The sequence below is a fragment of the Chiloscyllium plagiosum genome, unplaced genomic scaffold, assembly GCF_037043375.1.
Source record: "Chiloscyllium plagiosum isolate Xiang-an unplaced genomic scaffold, Cpla_swu_hap1 HiC_scaffold_3, whole genome shotgun sequence".
NCBI classification, from domain to species: domain Eukaryota; kingdom Metazoa; phylum Chordata; class Chondrichthyes; order Orectolobiformes; family Hemiscylliidae; genus Chiloscyllium; species Chiloscyllium plagiosum.
Genome location: NW_028270141.1, coordinates 71,454,920 through 71,475,346, shown reverse-complemented (window position 1 = coordinate 71,475,346; position 20,427 = coordinate 71,454,920). Strand labels below are relative to the sequence as shown.

The window sequence follows — 20,427 nt, the reverse complement described above, 5'->3', positions numbered from 1 at the left end:
ATATGGGCCAAATGCTGGCAAATGGGATTGACTAATTTTAAATATCTGGTTGGCATGGATGAGTGGACCGAAGGGTCTGTTTCCATGCTCTATCGGTCGGTGGCTCTATGATTCTAGGCCAATCTAAAGTGGTTCTGAGACTTGATGACTAGGCTTCAGATTGTACAACGTCATCACCGCATCAGCAGAGAGAGCTGCCTGGTTAAGAGGCATCAGGGGCACTGGTAGACTGGCAATGACTACTGGCATCCTGAGGAAGGGGGACAACAAGTCCATACACCAAACAACTACTTACATGGCTCTGGGGGTGCCTCAGAAATCCTTGTACCCTACAAGCATTTTGGAACACTGGTATCCACAGCTATCATAATTGGCAGAGTCTGTTTGGTGGCAAGAAAGGCTTGCACAACAATAAACATGGATCTCATTGTCCCAGTGTGAGTTTCCACTGAGACATTGGTGGCTCCTGCCAGAGCTGCAATGGAATTGGAGATGTTAGCTGCAAGATGCCACATCACTGATGGGTCCAAGTGCTCTCAGGGAGTTGGTTACCACTTCCAAGTTGGCAAGGTGAACTCTCAGCTTTACCTGATGTCTGCGCCACTTTGATGCTTGACTTCTCTATACTACTTACCAATGACAGAATGATGTGAAGCAATCCTGTCAATGCACTAAACATCACAGTGTTCATCTTCATCAGCTTTTTCCTGTACACTTCCCACTAACATCCTCATGTGATTCAACAGTAGCAGAAAACATCTGTAAACGTCCTCCAATGGGTTGGGACCAGCGCCGATCAACCGCTTTTTACTTGCTCCATCCCACTCCTGCCTAGTGACTTACCATGTGCAGATTCTAAGCAAGTCTTTAAAAAATACATAATAATACTTTCTGAGATGGTAGCTGCAAATGTGAAGACAAATAAAATTTCTGCTACATCAGAGGCTTAGGGTAGAATCTTTCCAGCTTCTGAACAATATGGGCCATTGCAAGAAATTTGGGGAAAATCAGGTGAGATGTTCAGTAAGGAGCCTTCATCAAAAACAGGAAGTCCCATTTTCCAAGCAAGTGTTGAATGGTCACTAGAAAGCAGCAAGATACCTGCTTGCAAGTATTATCATGGATTAGCATTTCATCATTTACTTAATCTCCCACCCACCACAGAGAAACTAGTCATGAAAGTCAGAACAATTACCTGGTGACTCAAAGATTTCCTTGGTGGTTGACAATAAGGAAAGTGTCAAGTTACAGGAAGATATACAGGAAGATCAGTAGCAGCTGGAATTTGACTCTGTTAAATGTGAGGTGATGTACCTTGGGAGAAGGAACAAAACCAGGGAGTACTCAATGAATAGCAAGACACAAGGAAACTTGGAGGAACAAAGAAATCTTGGGGTGCTTCTCTACAGATCCTTGAAGGTGACAGGGCATGTTAACATGTTAATTAAAAAGACATATGGGATGCATGCCTTTATCAGCTGTGGCATAGATTGTAAGAGCGAGAGGTCATGTTGGAGTTACACTGAACTTTGGTTCGGCCAGAGCTGGAGTATCATGTACAGTTCTGGTTACCACATGATGGTAAGGATGTGATTATACTGGAGGAGATCTAAAGAAGATTGACCAGGATGCTATCTGGGATGGAGCATTTCAGCTATGAATACAGAGAGGCTGGATAAGCTTGGGAGATCCTGATAGTGGCAGATAAAATTGTGAGGGACATGGAAAGTGTGAATAGAAAGCAGCTGTTTCCCTTAGTTGAAGGGTGAAAAATAAGGGAGAATAACTTTAAAGTGAAAAGCAAGTGGTTTAGAAAGGATTTGAGGAAATATCCTTTCACCCAGAGGATGATGGGAGTTTGGAATACATTGTCTGGGAAGGTAATTGTGGTGCAAAACCACACAACCTTTAAAAAGTACTTGATAAGCACTTGGAAGTGTTATAACATTCAAGCCTATGGACCTAGTGCAGGATAATGGGACTAGTGTAAGTAGTAGCATACTTCTGGTGATACAAACTTGATGGACCAAAAATCCTCTTTCCTACTCTGTGATTCTATGATTCTAGGTAGATATTTGCTCCTGTGGACCTCCATTTTGGACATTTGGTGCCAACTGCACCCCCCTGTCACATCCAGGGATCTTGGCTTCCAACATACAGCAGTCTCACTGTATGCCCATGACACTCTCTAATCCACTTACAGGATGGGTTTGCACTTCAATGCTGCAAGGACACTTTGTATGCACTAATAGGCACCGTGGATTGGTCTGGGCTACATATCAGGACTGATAGCTTACTCTCTTACAACTCACTCACTTTGTGCAGTGCTCAGTGCTCACAGTATTCCTGCATTGCCTTTTGTAACTTTGATCCCTCAGCCAAGCCTGAAGGGATCACAGTGTTTCTATTTTGCCTATGGCATCAACACAAAGCCAGACAACTTGCTCTGCTTGTCACCAGTCAAGGGGGTAAACATGTTGTATGACACAGTGTTAAGTCAATCTCACACCTGAACTGTGTTCTGGCTGTATCCTATGAAACGTATTGCTTTTGCTTCAAGCAAAAGCCTACTTCCCAAAGTCTGAGGGGAGGATTTCTTAGTCAGGTCAGGGGCAGCACCCTTCAAGAAGGGATTACTGCACAGTAAGTCAACAGCAACTGCACGGTGGGCACAGTGGCACAGTGGTTAGCACTGCTGCCTCACAGCGTCAGAGACCCGGGTTCAATTCCCGCCTCAGGCGACTGACTGTGTGGAGTTTGCACGTTCTCCCCGTGTCTGCGTGGGTTTCCTCCGGGTGATCCGGTTTCCTCCCACCATCCAAAGATGTGCAGGGTCAGGTGAATTGGCCATACTAAATTGCCTGTAGTGTTAAGTAAGGGGTAAATGTAGGGGTATGGGTGGGTTTCGCTTCGGCGGGTCGGTGTGGACTTGTTGGGCCGAAGGGCCTGTTTCCACACTGTAATCTAATCTAAATCTAATCTAATCTAAATCTAAATCTAAAGCAACCTCTATCAGTCAGAGACTTGGGAATGGCTCATTCCCCCACAGTCTGGGAGTGGGCCATGGCCAGGCTTGTGGGTCCAATTGCTGGAAGACAGTCGGCGGCATCGGCTCAGCCCGAGCCCACGGCACCGAAAATTCCATTGACATGTACACACAGACGCAGCAAGCAGTTTGTCTGGGGCACTGGGAAACATGATCTCGGGACTGCAGCAATGCGGTTGGGATCTTGCAGCCTCAGGGATGTGAATGTCTGGCTGCCATGGACAACCATTTCCAAAGGTCCAGCAGTCTGGGCTCCCTGCATTCCATCACTGTAGCCATTGGGGCTCATCACCAAGGCAATGGGTTTCGAAGGATCTTTGGGCTCCCTCCAGGCGTCCCTTCCTCAGAAGGAGACTGGGAGGTCTCCTCTCAGGACCTTCCAGAGGTGGCCAGATCATCCATCTCTCCCCGTCCACCCACCCTCAGCTTTCCTCTGGGCAGGACACACTCAGCATATCTGGGACCTGCAGACACAAATATCCTTGGGGTTTGCCAACCAAAGGCCAACTGTCTCCACTGCAGGCAGGCTCTCTTCACTCCAGCAGTGGAACTTCAGATTGTAAAGGGATGCAGTGGGAGGGTAAGAAGTATGAAGATCTTGTAAGGGCACATAGGTAGCATGTCACTGTAACCACTTTCTCACTTGACAGCATTATTACTAAACTACTAATCCAGAAGCTCAGGTAATAGTCTGGGGACATGGTTTCAAATCCCTCCATGGCAGATGGTGGAATTTGAATTAAATAAATAGTACCAAGAATTATTGTTGATGTTGATTTGACTTATTGTCACATGTACCTAAGTGCAGTGAAAAGCTTTATTTATGATCAGTACAGGCAGATGATAGTAAGCAAGGACATACAGATCATAGGGTAAAAATAAAAGCTCGGGCAGAGTTAGGCATGCAGGTTACACTGCACAGGAGGTGCACTAGGCAAGGTCAACGTTAACAAGATTAGCATTATTTGAAGTTAGAGAGTCCACTCAGCAGTCTGATAACAGCAGGAAGAAACTGTACCTGAACCTGCTGGTGCATGTGTTCAATCTTCTGTATCTTCAGCCTGATAGAATAGGTTATAGGAGAGCATTACTGGGATGGGATGAGTCTTTAATGATGTTGGCAGCCTTTCAGTGGCAAAGACTCATGTAAATAAAGTCCGTGGATGGAAGGTTGGCTTCTGTGATGGTCTGGGCTGTGCACAACACCTTCTATAGTTTCCTATGGTACATGGCAGAGCAGTTGCTATACCAGACCGTTATGCACCCGGATAGTATGCTTTCTATGGTACATCTGTAAAGGTTGGTAGGGGTCCTAATGGACATGCCAAATTTCCTGATCTACCTAAGGAAGAAGAGGTATTGTTGTGCCTTCTTGATCATCACATATATGTGGGAAGTCCAGGACAGTTTATAGGTTGTCATCACTCTTAGGAACTTGATGCTCTCCACCCTCTTAACTTCAGTTCCATTGATGTAGACGCAGGCATGTTCTCCACCTTTCTTTCTGATGTTAGTGATCGGTTTTATAGTTTTGCTGACATTGACAGAGAGGTCTGAAGATGACCATGAAACCATTGACGATTATCAGAAAAGCCTATCTGGTTCTTTAATGTCCTTTAGGGAAGGATATCTGCCATCCATACCTGGTCTGGCCTACATGTGCCTCCATGCCCAAGGCAATGGGGTTGACTCTTAACTGCGCTCTGGACCAATAGGGATGGTCAATAAATGCTAGCATAGCCAGAGATGCCCACATCCTGTGAATGAATAAAAACTCACTCTTCCCTATCAATTGTGTGATTAAATGTCTGTCGAGTCACAACTACAACATTGAAGATACAGAGGCTAGCCATCCTCAGTGTTGAGAGGTTTTACAGTCTAAGGGGTGAAGGAACAATTCCTGTGCTATGGTTGGCTATGGACCGTGGAAAGTGATTGTTACCTTGGAAACTCAAGACAATCTTTGTGGGTCACAATAAATTGCTTGTGCATCACAGCCATTTGTGGATTGATTCCTGATGTTACAAGAGTGCTTGGAGCAAGAACTTGGACTGCATACAGGAGGGCAATGCCTATGTTCACTGATTCGTCTGTGTGCCAGCATTTCTTCCTGACCAGATGCAGAGATGGGGCAGTGAAGTGCTCCCCATGAGGTACTCCTGACTCTAATCTAGCTAATACTCCCACTGAGGAGTCAGTATCTGAGCTGGTGGAGGGGGTGCAGCAGGTTGCCTTTTCAATGCTTCCTCTGGGACTCTGTGCTCTACCTTCAGAGATGGTGGGTGGGTTGTCTTGCAGGGCTAGACTTTTGGTGGTGAAATCCATGCTATTGAGAATGAGATGGAGAATCTGACTGTGAAGGATGCGTCCTGAAGGTTGATGGGTGAGTAAAATGTTGTGATGTATTGAATGATGTGAGAGGTTAAGAGATGCAGTGGGTAGAAAGTGTTCCATTTGAAGTCACTGAACTGACACTGTTGCAAATTCCTCATGACCAGTTTTTGCAAATTGGCTTTCTTGGCCAATGGCTCCTGCTCCATTTATGTTGAATGCCTCCGGGTTCCTGCCTCTTCCTTTCCATTTACATCATTTGAGGTCATTTCTATTGGAGAACTCAGGGTCCTTTCTCTATTCTGTTGCTCCACAGTCATTTCTTTACCCTCTCCCAAAGCTTTCCTGGGACGATTGCAACAGCTGCTGTAACCTGCATGCATCTTCCCCTTAACATGGACAGGCTACCTTCAAGAAGTGTGGGTTAGAAGTAGGTTGTATTAGTCCTGGAGGCTCCCTGGTTTGTACCAAGTCAGTACCCATGTACTGGGTTTCTGGCTACAATCATATCAATGATAAGACATCGCAAAGTCTGCTTACCTCAATGGAAACAGGCTCAGGATAATGGATGACAAATCCTACACCATGTATTAAGTCTAATTAAACATTTTGACTCTTTTTATTTTTGGCTCTAACAATTCTGTTTGTAAAATAAAAGCACTGTACAACTGATCACTGACTTAGTTACAATCACTTGCTCGTTGGTGGCTGGACACTGATTCGGCAGGTCAAGCTACAAAGTTCCAGAATGTTACTAGGATAACGCACTGAGGGTAGCATAGAGCGTATTCAGATGGCAGGACTTCAAAGTTTTGTCAGTGAGAGTGGATTGACAATGCCATCACTGACTGAGCTTGTTAGGGTTTTGATGAACAAAGTGGACAGACTGCATTTACCTCATGTGGTGAGAGAGAAAAAGCTCAAGGGAAACTTGAGCTCTATGAGATTTTGTCGTTCCCGCTCTGGCTGTCGCAGGTTCGTTTGTCCATGTTAGAATTCATTAGAATGACGGCAGACACTCCTCATGACACAAAGTCCAGTTTTTACATTGAAGATATTGTTGTGGAGCACTACCCCTATGCCAAGTGCAGCAGACTATGAAGATGTATAGCAACTGAAAACTGCGTCATGTTCTTCATGGCCTGCAGCCCATTATTAATGAGGATGAGCACCTCGCCAAGACCTTCCCCACACCTCCACTGCTCACTTTTAAACAAAAAATCTCAAACAGATCATTGTTCGTAGCAAACCGCCCGGCTTTTAGGACAACTCCATACAACCCTGCAAGACGTGTCAGAGTGTGGACATGGATTATCACCATTACGCATGAGGACACCTCCCACCATGTACATGGCAGGTACTCATGGACTCAACCAACGTTGTCTATCTCATACGCTGCAGGCAAGGATGCCCCAAGGCATGGTACATTGGTGAAACCGAACAGAGGCTATGGACGAATGGGCACCACACAACAATCAACAGACAGTAGTGTTCCCTCCCAGTTGGAGAACCCTTCAGCGGTCCAGGACATTCGACCTCGGACCTTCGGTTGACCATCCTCCAAGGCGGACTTCGGGACAGGCAGCAGCGTTCAGTACCCATAAGGAGGGCCTCATCCGGGACCTTGGGTTCATGTCAAACTACAGGTGACCACCATTGCACTATACACACACACACACAGACACTCTTACACACACACACACACACTCCTAAATTGACACACACATACACATATACATATATATGATTGTGGTGCGAATTTGTACTTGCAGAGTTACTTTGTACTTTGCTTAAAAACTGCATGAATCAATGTAAGACTCTGTTAACTCATTTTTTAGATTAGAATCAGTTCAACACAATGGCACAGACAACAGCATACAGGAGGCTAACACCTTCAACACATTATCTGGGCTGACACCAATTAGAATCATAGAGTCAGAGTCTGTACAACATGGAAACAGATCCTTCAGTCCAACCCGTCCATGCTGACCAGATATCTCAACCCAATCTAGTCCCACCTGCCAGCACCTGGCCCATATCTCTCCAAATCCTTCCTATTCATATACTCATTCAAATACCTTTTAAATGTTGCAATTGTACTAGCCTCCACCACTTCCTCTGGCAGCTCATTCCATACACGTACCACCCTCTGTTTGAAAAAGTTGTCCCTTAGATCTCTTTTATATCTTTCCCCTCTCACCCTAAACCTATGCCCTCTAGTTCTGGACTCACCCACCCCAGGGAAAAGACTTTGTCTATTTATCCTATCCATGCCCCTCATAATTTTGTAAACCTCTATAAGGTCACCCCTTACAGCCTCCGATGCTCCAGGGAAAACAGCCCCAGCCTGTTCAGCCACTCCCTATGGCTCAAAACCTCCAACCCTGGCAACATCCTTGTAAATCTTTTCTGAACCCTTTCAAGTTTCACAACATCCTTCTGATAGGAAGGAGACCAGAACTGCATGCAATATTCCAACAGTGGCCTAACCAATGTCCTGTACAGCTGCAACATGACCTCCCAACTCCTGTACTCAATACTCTGACCAATAAAAGAAAGCATACCAGACGCCTTCTTCACTATCCTATCTACCTGCTACTCCACTTTCAAGGAGCTATGAACCTGCACTCCAAGGTCTCTTTGCTCAGCAACACTCTCTAGAACCATACCATTAAGTGTATAAGTCCTGCTAAGATTTGCTTTCCCAAAATGCAGTACCTCGCATTTATCTGAATTAAATTGTTAACGTTAACCTGAAAATGTAACTTTTAAAAAAAGTTTTGTGATTTACATATGAAAGAAGTGAAACTAACATGGTCAGTCTAACAGATGAGAGACTTAACAAACAGTCAAGGTATTTTTCAATGTATAATTTCAGTTACATCACATTGTAAACTTTTGCTATAAATTCTATGCCTGATGAAGGAGCAGCTCTCTGAAAGCTTGTGCTTCCAATTAAACTGTTGGACTATAACCTGGTGTTGTGTGATTTTTAACTGAAAACTCAGTATCCAAGAAGCTATGGGTTGTCAGCTGTAACAGAACTGTCAATGGCTACATTCACACACTCATTACCTAGCATATCCTTCACTCTGCCATCAGCAACAAGCCAAATTACCAGCCTTAGTTCAAAGAGGATAATGGTAGACTTTGCCAGAGTTGCATCAAACATGTCTGAAAGTAAATGTTAACCTGGCAAAGTTACAATCCAGGGCTAAGTGTATACTAAGTAGCAGAAGTAGTATGTCTGATGTCACAACTAATAGATCAGATATATCTCAGATATATCTCAGCCACATCCACACATTTTGTCAGTAATAACCTGCTCACAATGTTTTTTTGGATTCAGATGGTAGCAGGTGGATTTGGACCTTATTAGGGCATTGGATCTAAACCCAAGAGCTGAATTTCAGAAATGTTGTGTCCCAAATGTGGCATTACAGAGCCCCAGTAAAATCAATATCAGTGGTAAAATTGTCTACTGACTGGATTCATATCTAACTTAAAGGGTAATGATTGCAATTTGTGGAGGCAAATCTACTCAACCTCTAGACATTCCTGGAGAGCTCATTCAACTGCAGAGCGCTTCAGGGAACATCTCCGGGACGCCTGCACCAATCAACCCCACCGCCCCGTCGTCCAACATTTCAACTCCCCCTCCCACCCTGCCGAGGACATGCAGGTCCTGGGCCTCCTCCACCACCGCTCCCTCACCACCCGACGCCTGGAAGAAAAACGCCTCATCTTCCGCCTTGGAACACTTCAACCCCAGGGCATCAATGTAGACTTCACCAGTTTCCTCATTCCCCCTCCCCCCACCTTACCCCAGTTCTAACCTTCCAGCTCATCACTGTCCTCATGACCTGTCCTACCTGCCAATCTCCCTTCCCACCTATCTGCTCCACCCTCCCCTCTGACCTATCACCTTCATCCCCACCCCCATTCACCTATTGTACTCCTTGCTACCTTCCCCCACCCTCCTCTCTACCTATCACCTCTGTCCCCACCCCCATTCACCTATTGTACTCCTTGCTACCTTCACTCACCCTCCTCTCTGGCCTATCACCTCTGTCCCCATCCCCATTCACCTACGGTACTCTATGCTACCTGCTCCCCAGCGTTCCCCCCCCCCCCCAACCTCCCCCATTTATCTCTCCAACCTGGAGGCTCCCTGCCTCTATTCCTGAGGAAGGGCTTTTGCCTGAAATGTCAATTTTCCTGCTCTTTGGATGCTGCCTGACGTGCTGTGCTTTTCCAGCACCACTCTAATCTAAACTATGTCTCAATTAAGTCACCTCTCAACCTTCTCCTCTCTAACGAAACCAGCCTCATGTCCCTCAGCCTTTCCTCGTAAGACCTTCCCTCCATACCAGGCAACATCCTAGTAAATCTCCTCTGAGCCTTTTCCAAAGCTTGCACATCCTTCCTCGAATGCAGTGACCAGACTGTACGCAATACTCCAAGTGCGGCCACACCAGAGTTTTGTACAAATGCAGCATGACCTCACGGCTCCGAGCATCAATCTCACTTCTAATAAAAGCTAACACACCACATGCCTACTTAACAAACCTATCAACTGGGTGGCAAATTTCAGAGATCTATGCACATGGATGCAGAGATTTCTCTGCTTAGCTACACTACCAACAATCTTACCATTAACCCAGTACTCTTTATTCCTGTTGTTCCTTCCAAAGAGAATCACCTCACACTTTTCTACATTAAACTCATTTTGCCACCTTTCAGCCCAGTTCTGCAGCGTATCTATGTCCATCTGCAACCTACAATATCCTTCTGCACTATACACAACTCTGCCGACCTTAGTGTCCATCCAAAAATTTACCAATCCATCCTTCTATGCCCTCATCCAGGTCATTTATAAAATTGACAAACAGCAGTGACCCCAAAACAGATACTAGTAACTGAACTCCAGAATGAACATTTCCCACCAACCACCAGCCTCTGTCTTCTTTCAGCTAGCCAATTTCTGATCCAAACCACTAAATCATCCTCAATCCCATGCATCCGTATTTTGTGCAATAACCTTATCAAACCTTACTGAAATCTATATACACCACATCAACCGCTTTACCCTCATTCACCTGTTTGGACATCTTCTTAAAGAACTCAGTAAGGTTTGTGAGACATGACCCACCCTTCACAAAACTATGTTGGCTATCCCTAATCAACTTATTCCTCTCTAGATGATTATAAATCCTATCTCTTATAACACTTTCCAACACTTTACCCACAACCGAAGTAAGGCTTACTGGTCTATAATTACCAGGGTTATCTCTACTCCCCTTCTTGAACAAGCGAACAACATTTGCTACCTCCAGTCTTCTGGCACTATTCCTGTAGACAATGACTGACATAAATTTTCAAAGCCAAAGGCTTGGCAATCTTCTCCCTAGCTTCCCAGAGAATCCTAGGAAAAGTCCCATCCGGTCCAGGGGACTTATCTGTTTTTACACCTTCTACAATTGCTAACACTTCCTCCTTGTGAATATCAATCCTATCTAGTCTGGTAGCCTGTATCTCGGATTTCTCCTTGATAACATTGTGTTTTTCTAGTGTGAACACTGAAGAAGAAAATTTCCCCTATTTCCTCTGACTCCACGCACAACTTCCCACTACCAACCTTAGGAGAAAGTGAGGACTGGAGATCAGAGTTGAGAGTGTGTTGCTGGAAAAGCACAGCAGGTCAGCATTCAAGGAGCAGGAGAATCGACGTTTCGGGCAAAAGCCCTTCATCAGGAATAAGGCTGTGAGCTGAGGGGGTGGTGAGATAAATGAGAGTGGGATGGGGCTGGGGGAAAGGTAGCTGAGGCTGCGCTGGGTAGATAGAGGTGGGGATAATGGTGATAGGTTGGAGAGGAGGGTGGAGCAGATAAGTGGGAAGGAAGATGGACAGGCAGGACAAATCATGAGGGCGGTGCCGAGTTGGAAGGGTTGAAACTGGGACAAGGTGGGGGGGGGGAGGAGAAATGAGGAAACTGCTGAATTCCACATTGATGCCAGGGAGTTGGAGGGTCCCGAGGCAGAAGATGAGGCGTTCTTTCTCCAGTCGTCGGGTGGTTAGGGAGTGGCGATAGAGGAGGCACAGTATCTGCATGTCCTTGGCAGAGTGGGGGGGGGAATTGAAGTGTTCAGCCATGGGGCGGTGGGGTTGGTTGGTGCGGGTGTCCCGGAGATGTTCTCTGAAGCGGTCTGCAGTAGGCGTCTTGTCTTGTCTCTCCAATGTAGAGGAGACCGCATCAGGAGCAACGGATACAGTAAATGGCATGTGTGGAAGTGTAGGTAAAACTCTGATGGATATGGAAGGCTCCTTTGGGTCTTGGATGGTGTTGAGTGGGGAGGTGTGGGTGCAGGTTTTGCAAATCCTTCGTTGGCAGAGGAAGGTGCTGGGAGGGGTGGGTAGGTGGTGGGGGTGTGGACCTGACAAGAATCGCAGAGGGAATGATCTTTACCGAAAGCTGAAAGGAATAGGGAGAAAAATATATCTCTGGTGGTGGGGTCTACTTGTTCTTCCACTTACAACATCATCCTCTGCCATTTTTGCCACCCACAACATCATCCTCCACCATTTCCGCCACCTACAAATGGACCCTACCATCAGAGATGCAAAACCTGCGCCCACACCTCCCCCTCACCACCGTCCAAGGCCCCAAAGAGCCTTCCCCCACTGCCACTCCTGAGCCACCGACGCCTGGAGGAAGAACGCCTAATCTTAGTCTAGTCATTATTTTATTCCTGATATACCTACAAAAAGCATTAGGGTTTTCCTTGATCCTACCCACCAAAATCTTCTTATGTCCCCTCCTGGCTCTTCTTAACTCTTCCTTTCAGTCTTTCCTGGCTAATGTATAACTCTCAAGCACTCTGACAGCGCCTTCACACCTCAATCTAACATAATTTTGAGATGCTGGTGTTGGATTGGGGTGTACAATGTTAAAAATCACACAACACCAGGTTATCACCCAATAGGTTTATTTGGAAGCACTAGCTTTCAGAGCGCTACTCCTTCATCAGGTGGTTGTGGAGTATAAGATCATAAGACACAGAAAAGTTTGATGTAACTGTGTGATGTAACTGAAATTATATATTAAAAAAGACCTGGATTGTTTGTTAAGTCTCTCATCTTTTAGAATGAACAGTTCTTTCATATCTAAATCCTAGAACGTTTCTGAAGTTGCACTCGCAAATGAACTTTAACAATTGGTGTCATGTCGGCCCAGATAACGCATTAAAGGTGTGAGGTGCCCTGTGTGAGACTGTCTGTGCTATAATGTTCAGACTGATTCTTATCTAAAAAATTGTATTTACAGAATCTTTCATGGATTCATGCACTTTTTGAGCAAAATAAAATGTAATTCTGCAAGTACAAATTCACTCCACAAACATGTGTGTGTGTGTGTAGTGGTGTTATCTGTAGTGTGACATGAACCCAAGATCCTAGCTGAAGCCATCCCTAGGGGTACCTGTGCACAAACACTTCTCCAGATACACGCTCCTACAGACCGATACACTCACTCAGACCCTCTCTCATATGCTCACACATACACTCACACCCACACACGCACCCCCTCACAGATTTATACCCCTTTACACTCACACACATACACACTCTCTCACAGACACTCATAACCACCGCTCCCCACCCACTCCCCCCCGCCACACACACACACACACACACACACATATATAGGTTTGTGGTGTGAATTTGTACGTGTAGTATTATGTTTTATTTTGCTCAAAAACTGCATACATGTAAGATTCTGTAAATACATGCTTTAGATAAGAGTCAGTCTGAACATTGTCGCACAGTCTCACTCAGGGCACCTCACCCCTTAAATGCATTACCTGGACCGACATGACACCAATAGTTAAAGTTCACTTGAGAGTGTAAATTTTAAAATGTTCTGTGATTCACATATGAAAGAACTGAAACCAACATGGTCATTCTAAAAGATGAGAGACTTAACAAACAATCCAGGTCTTTTTCAACATACAATTTCAGTTACATCAAGCTGTAAACGTTTGCTATAAATTCTGCGTCTTATGATCTTATCTCCACAACCACCTGATGAAGGAGCGGTGCTCAGAAAGCTAGTGCTTCCAAATAAACCTTTTGGACTATCATCTGGTGTTGTGTGATTTTTAACTTTGTACATCCTAATATAAACCTTCTTCTTCCTCTTGACAAGAGATTCAACTTCCTCAGTAAACCATGTCTCTCACTTGACAACTTCCCCCCTGGCTGACAGGCACATACTTATCAAGGAGTCTCAGTAGCTGTTCTTTGAATAAGCTCCACATTTCAATTGTGTCCATCCCCGACAGTTTCCTTCCCCATCCTCTGCATCCGAAATCTTGCCTAATCACATCGTAATTGCCTTTCCCCCAGCTGTAACTGTTGCCCTGCGGTATATACCTATCCCTTTCCATCGCTAAAGTAAACATAACTGAATTATGGTCACTATCAAAGTGCTTACCTACCTCCAAATGTAACACTTGGCCGGGTTCATTTCCTAGTACCAAATCTAATGTGGCCTCACCTCTTGTTGGCCTGTTTATATACTGTGTCCTCCACACATTGGACAAAAACTGACTCATCTAAAGTACTGAACTGTAGTATTCCCAGTCAACATTTGGAGAGTTAAAGTCCCACATAACAACTACCCTGTCACTCTTGCTCCTACCGAGGATCACCTTTGCTATGCTATCCTCTACATCTCTGGAACTATTTGGAGGCCTATAGAAAACTCCCATCAGGGTAACCTCTCCTTTCCTGTTTCTAACCTCAGCCCATATTACTTCAGTAGATGAGTCCTCAAACATCCTTTCTGCAACCATAATACTGTCCTTGACTAACAGTGCCACACACCCCTCCTCCCACTTTTACCATTTTCTCTGTTCATACTGAAACATCTAAATCCTGGAACCTGCAACAACCATTCCTGTCCCAACTCTGTCCATGTCTCTGAAATGGCCACAACATCGAAATCCCAGGTACCAACCCATGCTACAAGTCCATCCACCTTATTCCGGATGTTCCTGGCGTTGAAGTAGACACACTTCAAAATAATTTCTTGTCTGCTGGTGCCCTCTTGCGACCTTGAAACCTTATTTCGGACCTCACAACTCTCAACCTCCTGTATACTCGAACGACAATTTGGTTCCCACCCCCCTGCTGAATTAGTTTAAACTCATCCGAACAGCATTGCTCTGTCAATAATCTTTTTGCCCATCTTAATGTCAGACCTTGGGCTATTTGCTGATGACGCTGATGTTTACCACCACTTTACAATTCCTCAAATAATAAGATAGTTCATGACATTCTATACAATGAACAGCAACAAACCTGAATTCACCATCGAGTGGAAACCCAACTGGACCAGCCATGCAAAGGCTAGGTCAGACATGGATTTTCTGTGGAAAAGAAGTTTAAATCCTGATCTTCAAATTCTAGCAGTGTGAAGGAATGACTGGATTCATGCAGCTCTCAAAATATTCAGGGAACAGGATACTATCCAGGACAAAGGAGTACTCTTCCTCTTTCTCTCTTTCTCTTTCTTTCTTCGTGTTTTTCTCTTTTTTTCTCTTTGAGTTTCTTTTCTTCTTTCCTCTCCCTGCCTCAGTGCAGACCTCAGTGCAGGTATCCTTCCAGCACAACGTGGCAGCCTCCCAGCGTGACGTGGGAGTCTTTTGGTGTCCCGTGGCACTCTAAGGGCAGCTGCGGTGGTCTCCCGGCCTGGAGTGGGAGTCTTTCAGCAGCCCATGACGGTATTGTGACGGCTGATGGCAGTCTCTTGGCCAGGTGTCCACGGGCCGGTGGTGAGAATGGGACCCAGTGCATACCTGGGCGATCAGAGACTGCAAGCAAATCCTACACAGGCATGTTCTGGAGGTAGCAGGAGGAGACCAGAGGCAGCAGCTTTAGCGGCAATGGCATTGTGGCCTGTCGCAGGAAGTATGAACCGTGAGGGAGGTCCCCCATATCTCCAGAGGTGGTGAGAATGGGTAGCTGTAGTGGATGACATTGGGGCCCCAGTAAACACTCATCAAAGACTATTGGACTTTTAACTTAATTCTTTCATTTTTCTAATTTATATTAAGAAGGACTTTAATGTCAACTATTACCTTATTTCTTGATTTTCTATTTATTCTCTGAAAGTCTGTAATGCTTAACTTTTTAACTTTGTTTTTATACTACTTTGTACCTGAGTTTTTTGCACCTAAGTACCTTTGTACCTGTGTGGGGTGCTGTGTGTGGTGACATTAGGCACTTTTGTACCTCAGTATTGTCGTACATGTGACAATAAACCCGCATTAATCAGGACCAAGGTTGGGAGGATGGGTGCATCAGGGCCCAATAACTGGGGTCTGTATTTGGGTCTGGGGCTGGCCCACTATGCTCAGATCGAAGGTGAGGCCACAATGCTCAGGATAGAATGGGGTATATCTCTGTGCTCGAATTGGGGTCGGAGTTGCAGTTCTCAGGCTAAGAGCTGGAGCACACTCTGGGCTATGATTTCTGTCTATGCCCCTGACATTAACAATCTTTACCTACTCTCATGGCATAGCAAGCCTGCAGTGCATATTATCATCAGGATTTCATCAAAGCTCACAGCTTCCAAAACCACAACCTCTACCACCTAAAAGAAGAAAGGTAGCAGGTACATTGAGAAACTGTCAGATCCAAGTTGCTCTCAAAGTCACATACACCAGTCTAACAAGAATGTGTATCATTCTATCCACATTACTGTTCAATCAAAATCCTGGAATTTCCTGCCACACAGCACTACATGCACTGTTTTGGTTCAAGGACAAAGGTCTCAGTTTTCAAATTCGTAGCTCTTTATTCTGTATTGCCATGTATCACATTGAACTGAACCAACAGATTGAGTTTGTTCCTGGATTTTGAAGACAGTTGCTCTTAAACGTTATGAGAAGTGACGTAAACAAGACATTTAGAGTTTCTTTATTGCCTCTTCTAACTAAAGCTATGTTACTGCTAAAGTGAGGGAAACATAGATTGAATCCATTTCCCAGCATTCAGGTAATAAATGTGTGCACCCATTTCGTGTGCAATTGGATTATCCAGGTGATGTTTTACCCAATGATGTAGAAACCACTAAAATAATAAACCTGCGACAGGAAGTGCCAATGAGGCAGCCTTAGATTTGAACTGATTACTCATTTTGTTGTTCCTCATCACAATATGTCTAGACACCTTTCTCTCCTTTCCAGGAACGCTGTTGCCATGGTGAAATGCAATAGAATTGTTTATTGTGGTGTTATACAGAAGAGTGTGCAATAATGCAACGGTTGATTGATACAATAACAAAACTGCTTTTGCCATCACAATTACCTTTGTTGTAGTCTCAGAAAATAGTAAAAATGTGAATAACATATCACAAAATTTCACTCTAGAGCAAACACAACATCTATTGCACTATAAGTCCTCCCTGGCATCTTACACAATGGAAGCTGTGCTAAGTTTCAAATGTAGAGATGTGCTGTTAAACTATTAGCATTAATTTTTAAGAAAAAGCTCAAGAGAAAATGAAGCACCTACAGCAATGCAAACAAGTTTGCCTAGTAAACGGTGTGTGTGAGTCCTGAGTATTACCTTTATAAACAGCAAAATAATCTATGATGAAAATCTGATTATCCTGAAGTACGTTTTAGAAACCTTGAAAGGAGTGTAATAGTTGCTCTATATGTGAAATGCCAGCATGTTGGCAGCTTCCATATTAATGTCAATGAGAAGCTTGCACCTCCAGTTCCTGAACTGTAACCATCCAGCAGTTGGTGGGCACCCAAATGTAAACCTGCCAGAGTTCTACTGACAATCAATGTGCATCAGCTGAATATTCTTGAAGATCACATTGACACTGGTACTGCATCTATTGCAGCTAGATTCAAACCAGCAGCAAGCATTATAATATCAAAAAGCATTTTTTTTCAAGTGCTGATCTAACGTATTCCTGAGCTCTAATTTTATTTGACTGTTGGCTATGGCATGCCAATTTAAAGGCAACCATGTAGACTCTTACTCCCTTAGTAACCATGATCTATGGTGCTTCTGCTAGTCCCTAGGACCTAGGTGAGCAATCCTCGCAGAGTGTTGAGTGACTGACAGATTGTGACACTGCTGTGAGACCCTCAACAAGTGGTGCTCATAGTCATGATGGCAGGTAACAAACTGAGCTTACATCACCTCAGGCAGTGTTTCCACAGCAGCATTCAGATATTGGGTACCTTCCATTTGTGCTGTCATGAAAGCTCATACATCAACCATTAGATGCAGAGTAATGAATGTCACCACTTCCACACTGCATTGGAGAGACTTCAAGCTCTGCACAAAGTCATGAGTGCCATTTTTATCAAACTCTTTAATGCTCCTTACAAAGACCACAAACTTTCTGGTATCCCTGACAATTCGTCAAGCAATTTTGTGTGAATACTCAGTCTTTTCTTCTGTACTCTGCCTTATCAAAACTCAGCACTCTGCAACAGACATTATTTGAAATCTTATCTTTCATTGAGTTAGCATGTATGCTACCCTTGCCCTTGATTGCAAGCTACTAATGCACAGTTTCTCATCACATGTAGGTTCTTCTAAACTACCCTTGAAATGCATAATATCAGTATTTGTCTCGATATATGAAAAGGTGTGAATGAATGACAGTTTTTTTTCATTATTTTCTTCCTTTGCCACATAGCAATTCTGAAATATCTGAAAAGGCAAAAGTATGAGTTCGGCTCTGGGGAGTATGCACCATTTGCTTTTCCTGTTTCTCCTTCACAGGAGCCCGACCCTTGTAAATCAGAAGAGATTATGGGATGAGAGGGAAGAGGAATGAGAGATTGAGGAATTGTTATGAGTGCACTATTACCTTACATGCTTTCAACCATATCACTGGTCACAGACTCAGACATGGTCACGTCAGTAATAGTGAACAGCATTTCCTCTATTGGGATGATGACTTGCAATTGTTCCATGCCATCCTTTCCCACCAGTTTGCAGCATTGAGTCATGTCCTCAGGCATTGACCACAATAGATCTCTGATCTTACGTCTTTGCAACATGTTGCACCCCCTAGTCCCATGAGGTGAAGCATCTCATCCCTTCTGTTCTTTTTCTGCACTAAGGCCTGTACACTCTTAGACACTCTTCACCATTCCCTTGCATTACCTTCTTTAGCCAGGATTTGGAGATGCCGGTGTTGGACTGGGGTGTACAAAGTTAAAAATCACACAACATCAGGTTATAGTCCTACAGGTTTAATTGGAAGCACTAGCTGATGAAGGAGCAGCGCTCCAAAAGCTAATGCTTCCAAATAAACTTTTTGGACTACAACTTGGTGTTGTGTGATTTTTAACTTCTTTAGCCAGTGTGCACTTCTATTTAAGAAGTGTGGGTTTTCTAGGTGCTACTAGCCTCATATGAATTTTGGGCCCCCTCCCGGAGTGTGCAGTCATGCAACAGAACATTTAGTGCATGTTATATTAGATTCCCTACAGTGTGGAAACAGGCCCTTCGGCCCAACCAGTCCACACTGACCCTCTGAAGAGTAACCCACCAAGACCTATTTCCCTCTGAGTAATGCACCTAACACCATAGGCAATTTAACATGGCCAATTCACCTGACCTGCACATCTTTAGAATGTGGTAGGAAACCGGAGCACCCAGAAGAAACCCAGGGAGAATGTGCAAACTCCACACAGACAGTTGCCCAAGGCCAGAATCGAACCTGGGACCCTGGTGCTATGAGGCAACAGTGCTAACCACTGAGCTACCGTGCTGGTAATTAGCAGGCAGCATGAAGTTAGCAGGTGCAAATATACCTCACATTGTGATCCCTGAACCCATTTTCAGATATTATCCTGTATTTTTTCCATTGTCCCCTACTGAAAGTAATTGCATTATGCTTCTCTTAGATTCATTGATAGGAATGATTTCAGAGAATTTTAAATACATTTGTTAAGTATTACCGCAGCAATATGAGTTTATCTTTGTATGTAACATGAGTGAGATGAAATCAAGCCAAGGTAAAGACATCAATGCAATTGTTTTCTACCGGGGTTGCTGATTAGTCTCAATGCATGTTAAGTGAAGGGGAAAGGAAGTTAGCACAGGATGACTCTTGTGGCAAAATAACCTTTCTGATTCTCTACGTCAAACTCAGATATCTAAAATGGCTGCTGGATGAAGTATCAGGAAGCAGGGATATCATTAATGGAGAATAGAGAACAAACAAATTCATCAAGTCACCAGAGTTTTAACATTAATGTCCAAGTTTTCCTATATTTCCTATCAGGAATTCTCACCTGAAAACTCCAAAGAATATGCTGCCAATAATATAATATGCAGCATAGAAAGTCATCAAACATATCAGTAATTGCAGGAGAACTGTCTGCCAAAAAAACACAAAATGAGAACTGTTAGATGCAACAAAACTATTTATAAATCTGATTAATTTTAATATAAACTCTAACTCACATATAAGACATGCAATGCAGAGCAAACCAGTTGAATGTTGTAGCTTCACTTATCAGGCTAATAACAGTAAAGCTGAGACAGCCTTGGCACAATCTTTATCCTAATAGTAAAACCCAGATTATTCAATACAAATGAAAAATGATACGCATTTGATACCTTTGTATCTGTGACCTTGAATTTCAGTGCCATGTAAACATTTAGGCCTACATATTACTTCAAACAAAGCTCTCTTCAAAGGTGGTAGACAAGGTCAATAGCATCCAATTCCCTTTCTTTTTCAGTGCATTTTTAAAGGTAATCATTTTGGAGTGACAGGATTATGTGATCAAGGAAAGCTGTGTGAACTGTCTGTCAAATTCAATAAGGCAATCACATGGGAGTGATTCGTAATCCTATATTAGTGCACTGTATCTATTGTCAAAAGTAAGACTCATCACAATTCACACTAAAGTATATTACTGCACTTTTTTCCAAAAATCATATTTAATTAAGGAAGTCCTGTAATAACATTAACCTGACTCCTAAAGTGAAGTAGTTGCTT

At 44.0% G+C, this 20,427-nt stretch overlaps 1 protein-coding gene across 2 annotated transcripts in view; it reads right to left on the bottom strand.

The window, feature by feature from the left end:
• tmem244 (transmembrane protein 244) overlaps positions 1–20,176 on the bottom strand; it is a 94,862-nt gene extending 74,686 nt beyond the window's left edge. For both annotated transcript variants that reach the window (XM_043687480.2, XM_087976041.1), the window contains exons 1-2: positions 20,043–20,176; positions 19,715–19,800 (exon numbers count right to left, since the gene is read on the bottom strand). In XM_043687480.2, the coding sequence (XP_043543415.2) occupies positions 19,715–19,800; positions 20,043–20,075 (119 nt within the window). In that variant the 5' untranslated portion in view covers positions 20,076–20,176. The remainder of the gene's footprint in view (positions 1–19,714; positions 19,801–20,042) is intronic.
• Positions 20,177–20,427: the final 251 nt, after the last annotated feature.